At 32.3% G+C, this 17,427-nt stretch overlaps 1 protein-coding gene across 2 annotated transcripts in view; it reads right to left on the bottom strand.

Annotated features, from left to right (window-relative positions):
• Nucleotides 1–5,712: 5,712 nt before the first annotated feature.
• Nucleotides 5,713–17,427, bottom strand: part of LOC111625186 (ubiquitin carboxyl-terminal hydrolase isozyme L3-like) — a 65,125-nt gene continuing 53,410 nt past the window's right edge. The window contains exons 9-10 of one of the 2 annotated variants that reach the window (XM_023368254.1): nucleotides 7,773–7,867; nucleotides 5,713–5,881 (exon numbers count right to left, since the gene is read on the bottom strand). In XM_023368254.1, coding sequence (XP_023224022.1) covers nucleotides 7,775–7,867 — 93 coding nt within the window. In that variant the 3' untranslated portion in view covers nucleotides 5,713–5,881; nucleotides 7,773–7,774. Of the gene's footprint in view, nucleotides 5,882–6,762; nucleotides 7,714–7,772; nucleotides 7,868–17,427 lie in introns of those variants that run through there. The other variant, XM_023368263.1, reaches the window with a different exon arrangement.

The raw sequence follows: 17,427 nt of genomic DNA, 5'->3' as shown, positions 1-17,427 counted from the left end.
ATTCAGTTAAGTATTAACAGATACGTTCTGAACACGCAGAAAAACTGGTGTGTGAGGAGTACCCATTATGCAATAACACTGGGTTCTATGACAAATCCTGTTTTGCTATTATCTCGATCCCGTAATTAGATTGGAATTGGAAAGTAACTTATTAATAAAAGATGAGGAATAAAGTTGCAATTTCGTGAAAAACCATGAAGGATCGGCGGAACCACAGATGAAGAGTGGATTTGTAGATGCCATAGATGCTACAAATATACAAATATATTAAAAAATGTTTAGCTTTTCGTAGACAATTTGCATTTTTAAAAATCACTTATTGTTTATTAGTAGAGTTTGTAACGCCCTTTCTCTTTTATCCCGTGTTTTGAAGTACCAGGAGTGACTATAGAAGCCATACATTGCCTATCAGAAATACACGAGAATCGTATCCTCTATTTATATTATATATAGTTACTTAATACTATAGTTATTTTACGAAAAAATAGGTAAATAATTATACAACTCCTTCGAGTTTACGAATGCACCCAAGCTTTCAATTACCTATTCTAAAGCCATTTACAATCCTTGTGTATATTACATGTATGTACTATACAATACTAAGTATACATGCAACTCGCGAGCTACAGTTTGGCATTCTTTCTGCACTGCATCCCCCCTCGCTACACTTCCAATTCGAACTGAAATTCCTCAACAAAGTAAAAAATTACAAGCAAACAGCAAATTATTTTATTATTTTAAAGCTAAACCGGTGTTATAAGTCGCTAAAGGAAAAAGGAAATGCAATAATTACAGCGAAGTCAAGATTAAATAATTAAAAAAAAAAATATTATTTTAAAGCTAAACCGGTGTTATAAGTCGCTAAAGGAAAAAGGAAATGCAATAATTACAGCGAAGTCAAGGGTATATAATTAAAAAAAATAATAATAATACACGTGCCTAGCACTACAAGGGCTTTCTATGCAACAGGAGGGCCAAAAATGACAGTGGAACAGTGAATACATAATTAAGGTGAAACCTGTTTTGTTGCTCTACAGCAGTGTTTCCTGACCTTTTTTGTGCTATGCCACACCTAAGCCTTTCTAAAATTCTTATGCCCTCCTAACATATATAGTGGCTATACAGTTAACTTAAACTCTGGACGAGTCCATTTTCGAATTGCCCCACTTAACAATCCAGTTGCCCCCCTGTGGGGCCGTGGGAAACACTGCTCTACAGGATGTCTAAAGGCCACAACACAAAATCTAATTATATACTTTTATCNCGATTAATTTTATGGAAGAAAATCTTTCAAACAGCCGTAGTCCGTAAACTTGACACGTGTCGGGTTGTGATTGGAAGGATTCGTAAGAAAGCGGATTCCTAGAGAATGGAACGTATCTCTATCTTATAGGGGGGTCGACTGTATTTAAAAATCTAAATCAATGATCACTGCAATTTCATCACAGATCTTACATAATTCGGTTAAAAAAAATATTAAGTTTCAGCTTTTAATCGCTTTAAAATACTGAATATTAAAGTTATTCTGAAAAAATAAAACATGATCTATCTATTTCCCAGCTTAAAATTTGAAATTCTGAAGAATTAATTAATGATTTAGAGGTATATTTTATTATAAAAGATACATTTCAATTTGTTTTTTTCCACAGACTATACATAAACTTCAAACATTGTCTTTGATTATAGACAATGATTCATTCCTCACCTATCGTAAACTATAGAGAGAGATGATCAAAAAATTATATTAAACCGATGACTTCATTACAGGAAAGCTTACATATTCAATTAGATATTTTTTAACATTAATTTTCAATTATGACTACTTTTATTTTGCTATACTGTATTTCACACCGATTTAAAATGCAACCTTAACCTGATTAAAAGCATTATTTAATACTTTTTATTAGTGTTTAACGAGAAGCCCCATAATAATCTTAGTTTTAATTATTTTGTAAACACAATTAAACCTCCAAGAACGGCCATGTTTAAAAAGTAAGCTCGACAAAATCATTGAAACTTCTAAACAACGACTGACAGGTTTGATTTTATCAAGCTTATTGTTTAAAACCTCATACTTAATGCAGCTCTGGATTATAAATAACTTTAATGTACTTAAGTAACAGCAAAATTTTCTTAATTTTAAGCTTACAATATTCCGATTCTAGACCAGTATTTCCTCCAGCAGAATTGATGAGGAAAATATTGTGCGATGCATAAACGATACGGCATTCAATTCATCCAGTTGTCAGTGCGAATCGATATAACCCAATGTTATATTTATAGGAAAGTACGAATGAATATATTTACTACCATTACACAACCGAGAAAATTGACTTTCAATTGTGATTTTGTAGAATTATCTAATCAATAATAAATTAAAATCCTGTTTCGAAAAGATTGATACGATACAATTATATCGATTACAATAGTCGGTATGTTTACCCTGTAATAAAAATATTCTTACGGAGGGTGAAAACAAAGATTAGTATTCTTCTAAACGAATTTTTCGAATGGATAAAACCTATTTTAAAATTATTATTGAGTCGTACGTTAAAGGTTTTGAAAACCAGCAATTTCTAAAGAGAAATTGCCATCTTTCAAACTAGTTTTCTTCTCTACGATAATTTCGTCTATCAGAAATGATGAATCTATTTTAACTTATGTAAAAACCATTTAAAATCCAAGCAAACTCTCTCTCTCTCTCTCTTTTTTTTAAGTTAGGAATAAAGAACTTTTGATAGGAGGAGAGATCTGTAAAAGGTGCTTTCGTCTCTAACACAAACTGCTTCCTCCGTTTCCCTACCATTCAGACAAACTGTCTTCAGATCGTCTTTTTTTTTTTTTTTTTTTATTATTACCGATACTATTGAAAAACCTTCCCTAGTTTTACACCTGCCTAATCGCATTATTCGAAATAATTCATTTATTCCGTATAAGCGGCTCTCGTTATTTACTATTCTAAACAGTCCTCCTATTCTATTTTTTGTTAAAGTAAAGTTCCCAATTTTTACACTTAAAATAATAAATAAATAAAAAAATATTACACATACTGATTTAAAGGTTAGATTTCTAGTTATTGTTTTTACAACATTTAATTAAAAATTTTGAGAACGTTAGAAGAAATTTTGTCACTCAAGTGTTGGCTAAGGTCAATTCATCATGTGAAGCCATCATCTATCACTTTCCATGCCTGGTTCTAGTGGTATCGCTCTATTCTCTCGGTCAGCTACACTTATTCTACTGTCAATAACAAATTTTCTAAATGTAAGAACAGGAAAACAAATATGCGAAAAACAAGATAGAGAAAATTGCCTTTTTTTTTCAAGTAGCAAAATTTTAATTATTTTTTGAAAATATATTATTAATTTAAACATGTAAAATATGATTTTATTATAAGCTCACCATATTAATCACTTGATATAATTATTATTTAACAGGCTTTTATGAGAAATATTCTAATAAAATGAACGACAAATAGTAGTATTAATGGTAGAATTTTTTTTAAAATCTCTAAATAATTTAGATATTTATAATTATGAATAGTTTGATTAATAATGGTGAATGATAATATAATAAAAATTTATATTAATTGGCAATGCTTTCGAAAATTACTTTCTAAGGGCAAAAAGTATAAATTTAGAATGACTGCTGATGTCCTTATTTCTATCAAGTGTATTGTGTTTTTTTCTAAAAATAATGTTAAGTTTTAGGTAATCAGACAACTGCTTTTATCAATAAATAATATTAAAATGTAAATCTTGGTATACGAACTGAAACTTGTACTGTACATGAAGCTGTTTAGGTATACAAAATTCTGCACACTTCAAAAGTATACCTTTAAGATTTGAATCCTGTGCAGAGAAAAACATCTCCCAGACCAAAATTTATACAAATATATTCTTTTTTTTTATATTGTAAAACTGAACCGGTCATTCCATTTCTTTCGAAAATTAAGTGACATTTTTGAAATGATTTTGAATACTGAGCGAATAATCTACACTTTCTTCGCATCCCATTCATTCACTCCACTTAAGTGAATGAATAGATGCTTATATAAAGTTATGTGTATACATTAAAAACGATTTTATTAGACAATAGTCTTTTTAGATATACTGTAGTCTACTTCAGATTTGCGCTTCTTTGTTAAATGTTACGATTGTTTTCTTCTGTCAACAGAGAATTATTATATTATATAATGGCATTTCCTTCAGGGAAAAAGTATTATTTAATAACATGTTTTAGAATCCTAGTCGTTTAATAAATATAATTTAATGATGTTTAGAGTAAGCGTAAGATTCAAATGTACCAATTTCCTCAGAATGAGTATGGGAATTTTTATAAAGAATAAAGGTTTCAGAACCACGGATGATAAAGGATTGGACATAACCACAAACATGTCGACCGGATGTCAACAACTGGGCCGGAACGTCAACGGTGATGGATGAAGGGTCCAGTTCCTCCCCAGAAAATGACGGATCAGAATATTAAAGAAAAGCGCAATCAATAAAAAAGAAGGAACGAGAGACTGAAGTGACCATGTTTACAAACAAGGATCGGGCCTTAACAATGAGAAGACTGCCACCCGTGGCCACACCACTCCGTAGGAGTGGTAGATGGTGCAGGTGGAGGACACTCAAGATGGTCGCTCACCGCAGGAACGGACTTCTCGACATCAAGAAGTTATTACATTACATTAAACACAAACGGAATTCATCTTCTATTAAAAGATCTTCCGTATAATAATGTCTTTCCCTTTTTACTACCTTTTTTTTTCGGTTTTAATTCGCAGTTTCCTTTGAAACACCCTTTTGTATCTGTAATAATATCATTGTAATCTATTTTGTACTTCCATTAAATATTTTCATACCCAAAATGGAGGCTTAATTACAAGAAAAAGTAGCAGTAGGTCTACTTAAATGATGTGACGACGTCAAAATTATTTCCAGATGTCATTATGACATCACTTTTAAAATTAAGAATTACGTCGGAATAAACATAATCCATGAGTAAGTTCAAATCAACTTTCAAAAATCTGTAACAATTTTTTTTTTTACTTAATCTGTACAACTGTTTTCGAACATTACTGTACAATAAACAAATCGAAATTACTAAAGACTTCAATATGTAATAAATAGAAAAGTAGACATTCTCTTTACCAGAGAAGAATGTTAATCGTAGCAATTACACGTAACCATGAAATACTAATAAATTGCTAGTGACGATCGTGATCTATAATTTTACTATTTAAGCCGATCATCGGCTTAAGTAGAAGTGAAAATGGAATGTAAAGTACAATACGTGTATGTGTGATTGTGATGGATAGGAAATGGGAAAGTAAACATACGTAGAAACCGAATGCAAGCTACCGTTTATGAAAGTGCACAGCTATTAGGGATTAGCAAGAAAATATTTGCATTCATAGAAACTATGCAAACAAAATAGAGCACGTGCGAAGTCGAGCTTTCCTCGAACAGATGAAAGCGTTTATAGAAAAACAAAAACTTTAAAACAACATAGCATCGGAAACTTTGCTGTAATAATTTCTGTTGCATCAGACAGGTAGGAGGTAGCTGCTTCTCAAACACAGGAGAAAAGATGAAACCATCAACGCCATCTGTTGCCGATATACCGAAATAACATACTTTGGTTGAGATAACATTACTTAATTCCTCGATAAAAATAAGAAGAAAAATTTAATTACTTCAAAAATCGTACAAATAAGTAACGTTAAATTTAATTAATAATATTAAAAAAAAAAATTTAAAGCGAGTACAAATGGCCAGGGACACAAGTGACATCTGACAATTTGTCAGATGCAAAAATTTTAAAGCTGCAAATGTTGGCTTCGAATTCCGTCCATCGGCGATTCGTAAGATGGCACCTGAAAGAAAGAAAAAAAAAAAAAGAATCGACTTAATGAAGTAGCAGTTCGCCACGCGCCAACTGAAAAAACGCGGCTGACGATACGGTCACGATGATCGTGACAGCGACCGCCTATCAGAAATGTAGTGTAGAAGACCTCACACTAAGTGCTAACACGTGCAAACCGTGTAAATATTCCCTCCCCAAAGCCTGGTCACGGGTCGATGAGGTGCTCTTTGATCGATGTCTAATTTTGACGTAGTAGATCCGATACGAGATACGAACGGACAGAAGTTTGTAGCCCGGCGCCATCCTTTTTTTTTTTTTGTAGTTACGATATATCGGTAAGCCACTACAAATCTGGAGAATTAGGCGGATCCCGTTCCACATAGTTATTTTCTGCCCCAGTTAAAATGGAGGAAAGGGGAGATTAGACGGCTTTCCGGTGGCTGTTTACAGTGGAGGGACTCAGATCGGATGTCCGTAGTTGAAATCGGAGCAACTCTCTAAATTGGATTGTCCATTCTTTTCAGCAAGACCCTGCTTGGCAGGGCTTACGCGCTAGGACATCGTACCCACAGATGGCCATCGCGAGTGAATTCCGGAGTAACTGTTTCCAGGTTCAAAAAGCTTTTACTAGGACTAACGAATTTACGAAATAAAAAGGAGTGTGAAGATTTCTTTAATTAACACGATTTTGTTTTCTCAAATGTTCTTGAGAAGAAGAAATGTTAAATCTTATTAATTGAAGAAGATTCTTCTTCAATCTAAGGTACTTTTCAATTGTCCATGCGAAGAATCTTAAATTGAAAATTGCATCTGTTAAATTTGTTAAAGCTGCATTTGTTTTTTTTTCTCATTTTATTCTTTTATATTTTAAGAAACATATTATACATCGCGTATTCTATTTCAAAGAATAATTATTATTAAATAAAAAATTAAAAATTTTAATACAAGGCGAAGGAATTTTTAACGAAATTTATGCAAGAACAGGAAAGCATTAAAAAGTTAACTGAATATAGATTATAGAATTGTTAATATGATGAAAAAAAGTCTTTATTTTGAATTACTATCACCGTTATAAATATATAAAGAAATGCGCAAACATATTATTGCAAAGATCAGAGTATTGAAAAGTGACCTACTGCAGGAAAAAAAAGGGAAACAAATTTATTAGCTGGTCTTGGGTATGGTATACAATGGCATCTGCCGGTGGTCACGGTCGGACAGATGGCTAATACACGCCAGTAGGAGCGGGCGCCCAAAAAATACAATATGATACAGAAAACTTAGTGTTTACAAGGACGCACCCTTGTAGCGTCTGGACGAAACATGACAAACACCGTTATAAGAAGATCGTCATTGAGGGCAGATGGTTGACCCCTTCTGGCCATATCTTTCGCCACAATAACTCTTTTAAAGATTGACAACCTATTTTTCTCGCTGAAAAAAAGCTTTGACAAATCCTGTAAACCTAAACCACGGACGAAATTGGAACAGGGGTCCTCAAACTTTGTGTGGCACAGCATTTCTTTAACATAGAATTTTAAGCGACCTTTACGATTAACGGTATAGGTTTCCACCAGGATTAATTCTTTTACTAAAGTTTAATGTTACTTATTGAGAAACTTGATATGAAGCACGTGTTTCATCTAATGAAAAATTTAATTAAAATTTTTTTTGCATTAATAAATACTTGTATTCAATTAAAATTCAATTATATACCGTTACAATTAATTGCATAAATAATAAAATTATACAGACAGAAAATAGAAAGATACAGCAAACTGTCACAATCAAGTAGAAGTTGTAAACATTAGTTACTAACTTTCGTAAATAAATCTCCGTTATCTGGAAACCAGAAAATGCGAATTAAGTCACGGAACTAGTCTACCGCAGAAAATACTTACCCTCAATTTGTTTCGACTCCCGTCAGGGCCACAACGGAAAAGTTAACGTTACTGGGATCTCGGGCCATAAACTTCTCGCATATTCTGCAAGCATCCTGAAAGGAGAAACAAAATGAATGAAATAAGTCTACCGTTTCGTAGACTTCGGCGGGGTTTATCGGACCGGTTCGACATACCTGCTCGTCACAAACGATAAGATAAAGAGAAAATGTCGACACTTAATGTTCTTACGCCATTCCAGCGTTACGGTTGCACGCCCGTCGGTTTATCAGTAACAAAACTAGCAAAGACTAGATAGACCGGACGAGAAGCTTGTTCGGATAGAGAGAAATCTATCTTTTTGTTAACGATAGATTTCTTTATCTAATTTCCCTTTCTTTTATCCAATTGAAAAGATGAATTCCATTCAGAACGCCTGTTTATATTCGACGTCAAGCTGTCTAAATTGTAGGCTTTACTATTAAGAATCAAGTCTGCGAGTGTCGATAGTTAAAAAAAAAACTGTTGTCTCTTTTTTTTGGGGGGTGATAATTTGCAATAATCAGCAAAAATGCCACAAAAAAATACTCGTCTTAATAAATATCAGACTTCATTAAAACATCTTTAAAAACTCGAAATTTATCACTAATTATAACACACGGTATGCTAATTTACAGTGCTTATTATATTACAAGTTACACAGAAGGAAATTTTATATTCTCCAATTAATTTGACAGTCTTTATTATATAATTCGTTTAATGTAATGAAAAGCTATTTCAAAGACTTTCTCTAGAATTCTAAATAAGTTAGCAACGAGACAAATTAAATTTTATGCAAATTTATATATCTTACGTACACCCAAACACTATTTAATTATGCATTTCAACATATATACAGACATTTTCTATTCATTTATTAACACAATGTATAATACGAAACGAACAGCATAATTAAATTATTATTAATGTTTGGAATTAACATTAATAATAATAATAATAATAATTTAATTATTAAAGCAAAGCTTAAACAATGCTAACTGCTTTTTCAAAAGATATAATCTAATGTTAAAACTTGGATAATTCGTGTGTAAAATAACAAAATAATCATCATTAATATTAATTAGAATTATAAAGGTACATGAGAACTAAAGTTCATGATTAAATTATGATTAAATTAATCTTGGGTTTGACTATAAAATGTTAAAATTAATGTAATAAATTTGTTTCAATATTTTTCAATTAATTAATAATGGATGTAAGAAAAACCCATTAAACACAAAGGAAAGTAGTTTACAAATCGTTGATATGAATTTCATTATGAAATGTTTAAAGTGAATTCCTGACAATAATAATTTGTTATAAATATATTCATTATTAAATTAATAATATACATATTAACATTAACAAAACCATTATCGATGCTGTATCACTATATTACAAGTTTACATTGTGACGTGTGAATAGGGTATTGTTTTTAAACAATTTAAAACACGTTTTATTAAAAAAATATTTAAATATAATGAGGGATTGTCAATCAACTAGATCAAAAGCTGATATATTACGATAAAAATTGAATATACATGCATTCATGAGTGTTCGCAGAAAATTTTACAGGGGGGAGCAAAACTTGGAGAGAAATAACTACAGGGAGGGTTTAATTTTTGGGATTTTTTCACAAGTACATTATAGAACACAGTGTTGCATCAATACAAAAAGATAAAGTGGCCCACCAGTGGCCAAAGCGGTCTAACACACTAAGAGTTCGGTCGTGGGTTCGCGTCTCGCTCGGACGGGCTGGACACGTGGAGTTTTCCGGGTTTTCTCTACGTAAATAGGGGCCAGTTTCCCTTAAAAAGACCGCCCCCCTAGGCAGATCGCCCAAGTGTTGCGTTGCCATAACTAAACAAACAGACAAAGTGTCCCATGGTCGAAGGTGTAAGGTTACATATCCCAATCACTTTTACGATTATAAAATTATTGGAATTTTTTACTCGATCCCAAGGAGGAGCAAGTGTACCGTTTGCCCTCTCTGAGGACGCCTATACATGCTTTAACTAAGAATAGAAACAAATAGATCTTATTTTAAATCAGTTACCTATGTAATTTCATTCTTTACTATTTTAAACAGTGCTCATTAGAACCGGATTAGAATTTTGATGACATTTACCACAAACATATTCATTATTAATATATTCGATAATGTATTTTGATATAAAACTTGTTAATAGCGTTTTTTTAACTCGTAAATAATCAGTATACAATTTCTACATTAAAGCTCATAAACAACTTTTTATTAAAAACAGTTATCCAGATAATAAATCTATAAAATATTAAGAAAAAAAAACAGCTACATTTTTAAAAATCTTTTGTCATTTATTATTTATTGAACTATAATAAAGTTATTTGTTGAATGTACTTCAAAGTGACCGAATATCGCGTAAAATATCCAAGGCCTTTGAAAGTTTGGTATGGGCCCTAGGAATGGAGCGGGCCCCCATTTTTGAACAAATGAAATACGTAGAATTTTATTTTTATTAATAAAAAATATTTTATTTTCTGTTAGTGAAAATAACATTGAATTTTTACGGGTAGAAACTACTAAGGGATACTTCTAAATTTTCTCCGTCCGGAAAAAAATCCCCCAGCTCTAACCTCTCGAGGGTCTTCAATACATCAAATGTACGCTTAAAATTATACAATTATGTGATATTTTATAAAATTAAAACAAATATTTTATTAAATACATTTAAATTAATTGTAATCTATACGTAAAAGCAATCGTAAATTGCAAAAATAAGGTATTCAAATTTACAGTCGATGATTCGCTATCGATTGAGAAACCATCGAAATTCTCGCTACGGACAGACATGTTCAAACTTTACACGAACAATTAGAATTTATAAAGAAAGAGTACGTTTAGAAGTATGTTTATAACAATATTTTCGCCGGAATAAAAAGCAAACAATCGCTTATTCTTGAATAATTAAACAGCATTTGTTGCTTTTGTGATAATGTCGAATATTAAAGACAAAACAATATTCGGCAATTTATAATATTAATTATTAAACACACAAGATTTCCCCCCTCTATTTACCAGAGATTAAACGAACAGATACAATAAGAAATGAATTATTTAAAATGTAATTTCTTCATTATTAAACACATCAAAATAAATACTACTTTATATACATTCAACACGTGCATTCCACAAGATGCTGAACAGGATAATGTTTTTAAATTCTATTTAAGTTAAATTTTTTATATTAAATGATGAAGACGTAATATAATTTACTAAAGAAACTTAAAACTCTTCCCGACAGAACCACACAAAAAGTTTTGCATAAAATATTCGAGTTAATTGGATCGAACGGAAGGTTTAAAGTATTTTCTATCTCTCAAAAATCGGTTCATTTTATTTGTTATCTTAGAAAAACCTGCCTAAACTTTTTTTTTTTTAATTTTCTAACAAAAACAACATATATCAGTCAGTAGGGTCTTATACAAGCAAGAATGGAGATAATGGTAATTTGTCAATCAAGATTTGAACCAGCTTCTTCATTGCCTCCAGACGTGAACAGTCAAACTTTTTCAATCATGAACACGAAAACATTCGTGATCTCTGCACCAGAAATATGCTTAAGGCAAAGATGATAATAGTAATTAATATGAAAGAGTCGAACAATTTTATAGGCATTAAAAAGAGATGCTTATAATTGACAGCTAACAACCGACAGCACAGGACTGATGTTTCCTGTTTTATCGAAAAAAAATGAATTATCCAAAATCTCGGCATTTAAAAGGAAAATTTATTTGTTCGGCATTTTAAATTACGACAATCAGATTTTTCGATAAAACAATTTCTTGTAGAAAGGAGCAAATCAAGTATTAAAAGTTAATTTGAAGATAAGGTAACGTCGTAAAAAAATTACTTTAAAAATGTAATTACGAAATAAATAATAAAGGAACTGAAACTGTAACGTGTTGTTCATTTAAATATTGTTAGGCCTAATTAATACAGTAAAACCTGTGTAAACCGAAATCGCAAGGCACCGAATATCTTTTTTTTTCGCTTTCGACAGGTTTTACTGTATAAGACGAAAATTTAAAATCGGCAATAACTTGAGGGGATCTTCTTCTGTCGCACGCTAAATTTAACACTACGCTCGTGTATTTTACATTATAAATATTGATATTTACGTATCTATCTGTATACTTCTAGCAATAACAGTCGACGTTGACAAAAACAGGCAGCATGCGCTAGTAGGAAAAAAAAAAAACTTTAACACACTGTAAATTTATAATAGTCTCTAAATGTTGCTGAGGACACTACGAAACACCTGTTAAATTTACTCCCGAATTTAAAGCTTGGGTTAGATCTCGCGAAAACGATAACAGATTTGATTAAACGTCACACCACGAATAATAATAAAATGGGAGAAAATGAAGGGTAAAAAAAAAAATTTACGATTTCGACGTTAATTGCTGCGAACGATTAGTCAAAACGGAGTCACCAGAAACCAGATCTTAACGTATTTTGGAGAAAGGTTAATGGACTAACTGGTTATTATTGTTACGATTTATACAGTAAGTTGGAAAATATGCTGGACAGTCGGCCGGCCAAGAGAGTTCTTACCGACGACGGTCGCCCAGGTAGACGTGACTACCTTGCCAGTCAGGTTCCGGAAACCAACGTGACCCTGACAGGGTGTGGTCTTGACCCGTACCAACGATATCCCTGTAATCTAACCCTAAGCCCCGAGGTAGACAGTGTCCTTCGAAAGACAGAACAATACTCACAGTTGCCCGCTACATCCGTCTACGGTTCTGGCTATTTATATTTTAGGCTACATTATTTAAACACCGTCGGAGGAGATGCGCGCGAACACAATTTAAAACAAAAAATAAATAAATAAATAAATAAAAATAAAAATTCGGAGCCGGCTACTCTCCGTAACCGGGGATCCGGTTTCAATTAATAAATGACATTTTGCGCCGTGTTCATTACATTCTGCTTCGTCCCATTGTATCAGACGCTTAAGCGAGGCCCCATAAAGTACTGTGCAACGCGGAAAGACTGGGGGCTACCGTCGACCGACCAATCACAGTTCGCCGTTCTGTATGACGGAACACGTGGCGCCGTTTGGAGAGGAGGAGAAGGCGGCCGTCCAATAGTCGATCTGCACGTGCCCGAGTCTAGTCACGTGCTGGATGGCAGTATAATTACGGGAGAAACAAGTAAATGGAGAATGTGTGCGAAACAAATTAGTTGTTAGGTTGCAGAAGAATAATTAATCACGGTGCCGCGAGACACGGATGGTGCGCGCACACACGAGCGGTAGAAAGGACGTCGTTGCCGAAAATATTGGCCGTCTTAAAATAAAAGAAACCACAACCGGAGAGGCAGAGGCGGCATTTAAAAAGAAAAGAAAAGAAAAAAAAAAAGGGTTCCTTTAATGGTTTCGGGCTCTGTAAGCCTACCATCTTTTCTTTATTATTCCCACAAGGAGGATAAGTGTGGCACAGCAGGTGTCTCGCACGGGTTGACATGGGTGGTGCTCGGATGTCAATATCCTACGAACTACATTATATCCGTTTCCAATATCTCCCCAACCGACTGTTCGGTTGTAAGAGTGTTTCTGACAGAAGGGTCGACAACCAAAGCAAATCCCACAGGACAAAGAATCGTTGAAATGTACATTTTTGACAAGGAAACTCTCAGAAAAGATTTCTTAATCGATCTCCTTGCAAAAATATATAAAATGTCAACTTTTACATCCAAGATTTTAATTTCGAATTAGTATAATTAGTAAATTTCGATTAGTGAAATACATAATTTAATTTACTCTTTAAATTTATTTGATTAATTAAAAACTTAAAAATCAATTAAGATATAAACTGCTGAAAATATCTTATTCCGCTCTCGAGTGATAGAACATTGTATTAACATTTAATACATTAACAGAGTATCCCACTAAAATATAAAATGCAATCATTTCGTCCCATATTTTCAATTCGAAAATAATTTATAAAGTTAATCCACTGTATAAAATTTAAAAAAAATTATCGAGAAACAGGATATAATTAGGCACATTTACATTTATTTATTTTTATTCTCCTATCTGATCAAAATCGAGCATTTGTTTAGGTTAATACGTTCGTAATAATATATTACAGTAGTAGTAAAATCTACATTAGGGCTTCATATATACGTTCTATATGAGAAATAAATAAAGTTAAGTCTTTCAGATGTTGAGATGATATAAAAGCCGCTCTTTCAGAAAGAAGCGTAGATAAAAGAAGTGCTTCTGGATTTATTTTACCTCTTGTGGATGCCGGGATATAAAGAATGCTATGGCTCCTCGATCGACCTTCGAGCCTTTTCATTTTATTTCGTTTTTCTAACTTTACGGACCATAAAACTGCTGATCTAAACTACCAAGCGTTAATGGACAAGATCTCGTAAAATTTATGCAGTCGGTATTCTCCGAACCGAGTTACACGCCGTTAGAGTGGTTGGTCTTTTATTAAATTCTTTACAGCTATCGACTTAGCGAGAAATTATGGCGTTTATTTAGATCGTATGTTAAACATTAACCTGTATATTTTTCCTACAACGAGTTTAAATTTGACATAAATAGAAAAAAAAAAAACCAAAGCTAACTGGACTTACATACAGTTTGTATACTTATAACATAAGTTACATTAACTGATTAAAAACAAAGTAGCCAAATCGGCACGCTTAATACAATATCTAATTGCGTTTTTTTTTATATGCTAAGTTAATTTTTTAAAAGTTACATTGTAGTTAGATCACTCGCAAATGAGGTTTTTATGAAGTTCTGAGAATCGCCAACGAGGAAGTCGAGTTTTCTGATTTAAATTACAATAAATTTATCACTATAATCCGGAATAAAACAACTGTTACCAACATTGGCTCCCGCAAAAAATTTAATAGGGGAGGGAGCAAAAAACTTGGAGAGAAATAACTACGTCAATAAATTATTTATTTATTTAATTATTGGGTTTTTTTTCCACAAGTAGATTATAGAACACAGTATTGTACAATACAAAAAAGACAGACAAAGCATGTCATGATCGTAGGTGTAAGGTTACATATCTCAATCACTTTTACGATTATAATTTGTGTGTTTTTATTTGATCCCGGGGAGGGCAACTGCCCCGTTTACTCCCCTCTGAGGACGCCCATGGTTACCAACTTTTAATATTTGTGAGTTTGTGATCTCAAATCACGGGCGTCGATCCATAAAGGAGAGAGGGGCCATGACCCCCAATATTTTTATATCAGCAGATTTCCCCTCCCGCAGTATTTTTTATTTTATACTACACTACTAAAATCAGGAGTACAATCGAGCACTGCACACAACAGGTACTGTAGACATCCTATTGTCCCTTTATGTAAGTTATGCCCAATACATACTACAAATGGATGATCAAATGATAATAAAACTAATGTTAGCGAATGATTAACCTAATCGAATTAAGTTAATTATTGAATTAAACAGGTTGCTTGTACTCTAATTCTTTTTTTTTTAATTAGACATTTATTAAAGACTCTTACTGCATCAGTCTCATGTTAATTACCGTATTAAACTAGGTTCTTAATTAATGTAATTTAAAAATAAATTTATAATTAATGGACTTAATTTAACGCAATGTTAGAAAATTAATCATCGCTATATAAGCCTACATAAAGCGCATAACATGTCTTATTTTCGACGTAACATAGAAGAAAAATGGTCCAAAAGAACCATGTGTCGGGTGTAGTCCAGGTAAGTCGAACATTTATTGTGAGGAGGAAAATGCTTGACACATGATATTACTAAATGTATTCCAAGCGCTGAATGTAAAATTTAATTTATAATTTTAATGACAACGGCACGGCTATAGATAATTTCACAAAAACTGATTATATCAAACCGCAAATCGGTTTCAAAATTTGTTAAAATGGATATTTTATCTCCATTAAAAAACAAAATTAGGCCAATAGGAGGCTCAAAACAGGAAATTCTATTAAATTTATTTACTTTGCTAACGCGTCGTTAAGAGAGAAGAAAATCAACAATGTTGTGTAAAATTATCCAATTGCTCCTCCTAATATACATCATCAAATTATATTTTAGTACATTCGAAATTGCATATAACTAGATTCTCTGTTCAGAATTAATAACATAGTATATAGCAACGTCAAATACCACGAACGACATACAACACATTCGCAGTTACCAGAATGTAAATGGAATCGGAAGCACACATCGGTACAACACGGAAATTGAATTAAAATACAATTATTTTGTATAATATAAATATATTTAAATAAACAGAACATAATAACGGAATTACAAGTTTACAATTAAAAAAGAATATTAAAGAAACTGATGAAAGAAATCAGTTATTGTTTTTATAAATTATATAAATGACATTTTTCATTTCCCTACCCTGTTGCAATATTCAATGTTACGTCGTTACCCATGTTGTTACTGTTGGATAAAACGGAATATCGAATAACCAAGATTATATTGTACTTCTTTCCCCACAGCAGGTGTTACTTATCTAGAATAAATATGATGCATGCCATTGGTCTTTCGATTCATCCCTCCTCCTCTACAAAACACTTAAACAACCCTTCTACAAAAGACGTATTGCCACGTAAATACATTTATTATTATTATTTAATATTACATAATATTATAACTTTCTCCATAAAACTACATTTGTTTATGGGGGGGAAAAAATCCGAATATTTAGCTACAACACACATTCTAACACGAACAGAATTTCGATTTAACTAGTTTAAAGTAGTAACTTGATTCACGTAATTTTGATACCAAAAATTACTTATATAAATGCATGATAACATTTAGCGATATTCTGGGACAAACCGGAACAGAAGTTACGTTTGTTGTCAACAGCAACATCCTATTTACATTCGAAATAGGTCGCACCGCATCGCACGAATTCGTAAGATACGACCTTTTATCATGCACTTCGTAAATAATAATACGAAAGAAAAGAAACCATACGTCGGCTACATCAGAATATTTATTTTAAAATCTTTTTATTTATTTATTTATTTTTCCCCCCATCGATAGTGAAGGTATCATTAGAAAAGGCCCGGGAAAAAACCGACGAATAACACGGGATAACGATAATGGTATCATGAAACTCGCTTTAATGATATAACACAACCTTTATAACGTATGTATCGAAATAATACATGGTGATTATCTTTTATGATTGCTATCCAGAAATTGTTCCGAATAGTTAACATCGGGCAAACCTATCTTTAAAGTAATTTTTCGACCTGCCATCTTTAAAAACAATGCCTGCATTTCATAAAACTGTTGAAACACTTATATCGTATAACAAAATTATCTCAATTAAATATACTGTACGTATATTAAGTGCCGTATTTTACAACAAAAGAAGAATTTCAGTCATACACGTTAATAAAGAAAACGATCTTACGCGATATTCTTCAAACCTTCATTAAAATGAGTTTGGTGCTGCACCCTAAACCACTACGAAATTCTTTAACACTTTCTTGTAACAATAACAAACAAATGAACTTTTCGCCAATCAATTATAACGTGTATCATCATCATCTTGAAGTTATAACAAAGGAAATTCTTTTACTATTTCAAACGTTTTCCTCGCT

The sequence above is a fragment of the Centruroides sculpturatus genome, unplaced genomic scaffold (genome assembly GCF_000671375.1).
Source record: "Centruroides sculpturatus isolate CEXI.00-Female unplaced genomic scaffold, Cexi_2.0 scaffold77, whole genome shotgun sequence".
NCBI classification, from domain to species: Eukaryota; Metazoa; Arthropoda; class Arachnida; order Scorpiones; family Buthidae; genus Centruroides; species Centruroides sculpturatus.
The sequence above is the reverse complement of the archived record's forward strand: the minus strand, read 5'-3'. Positions and strand labels throughout refer to the sequence as shown.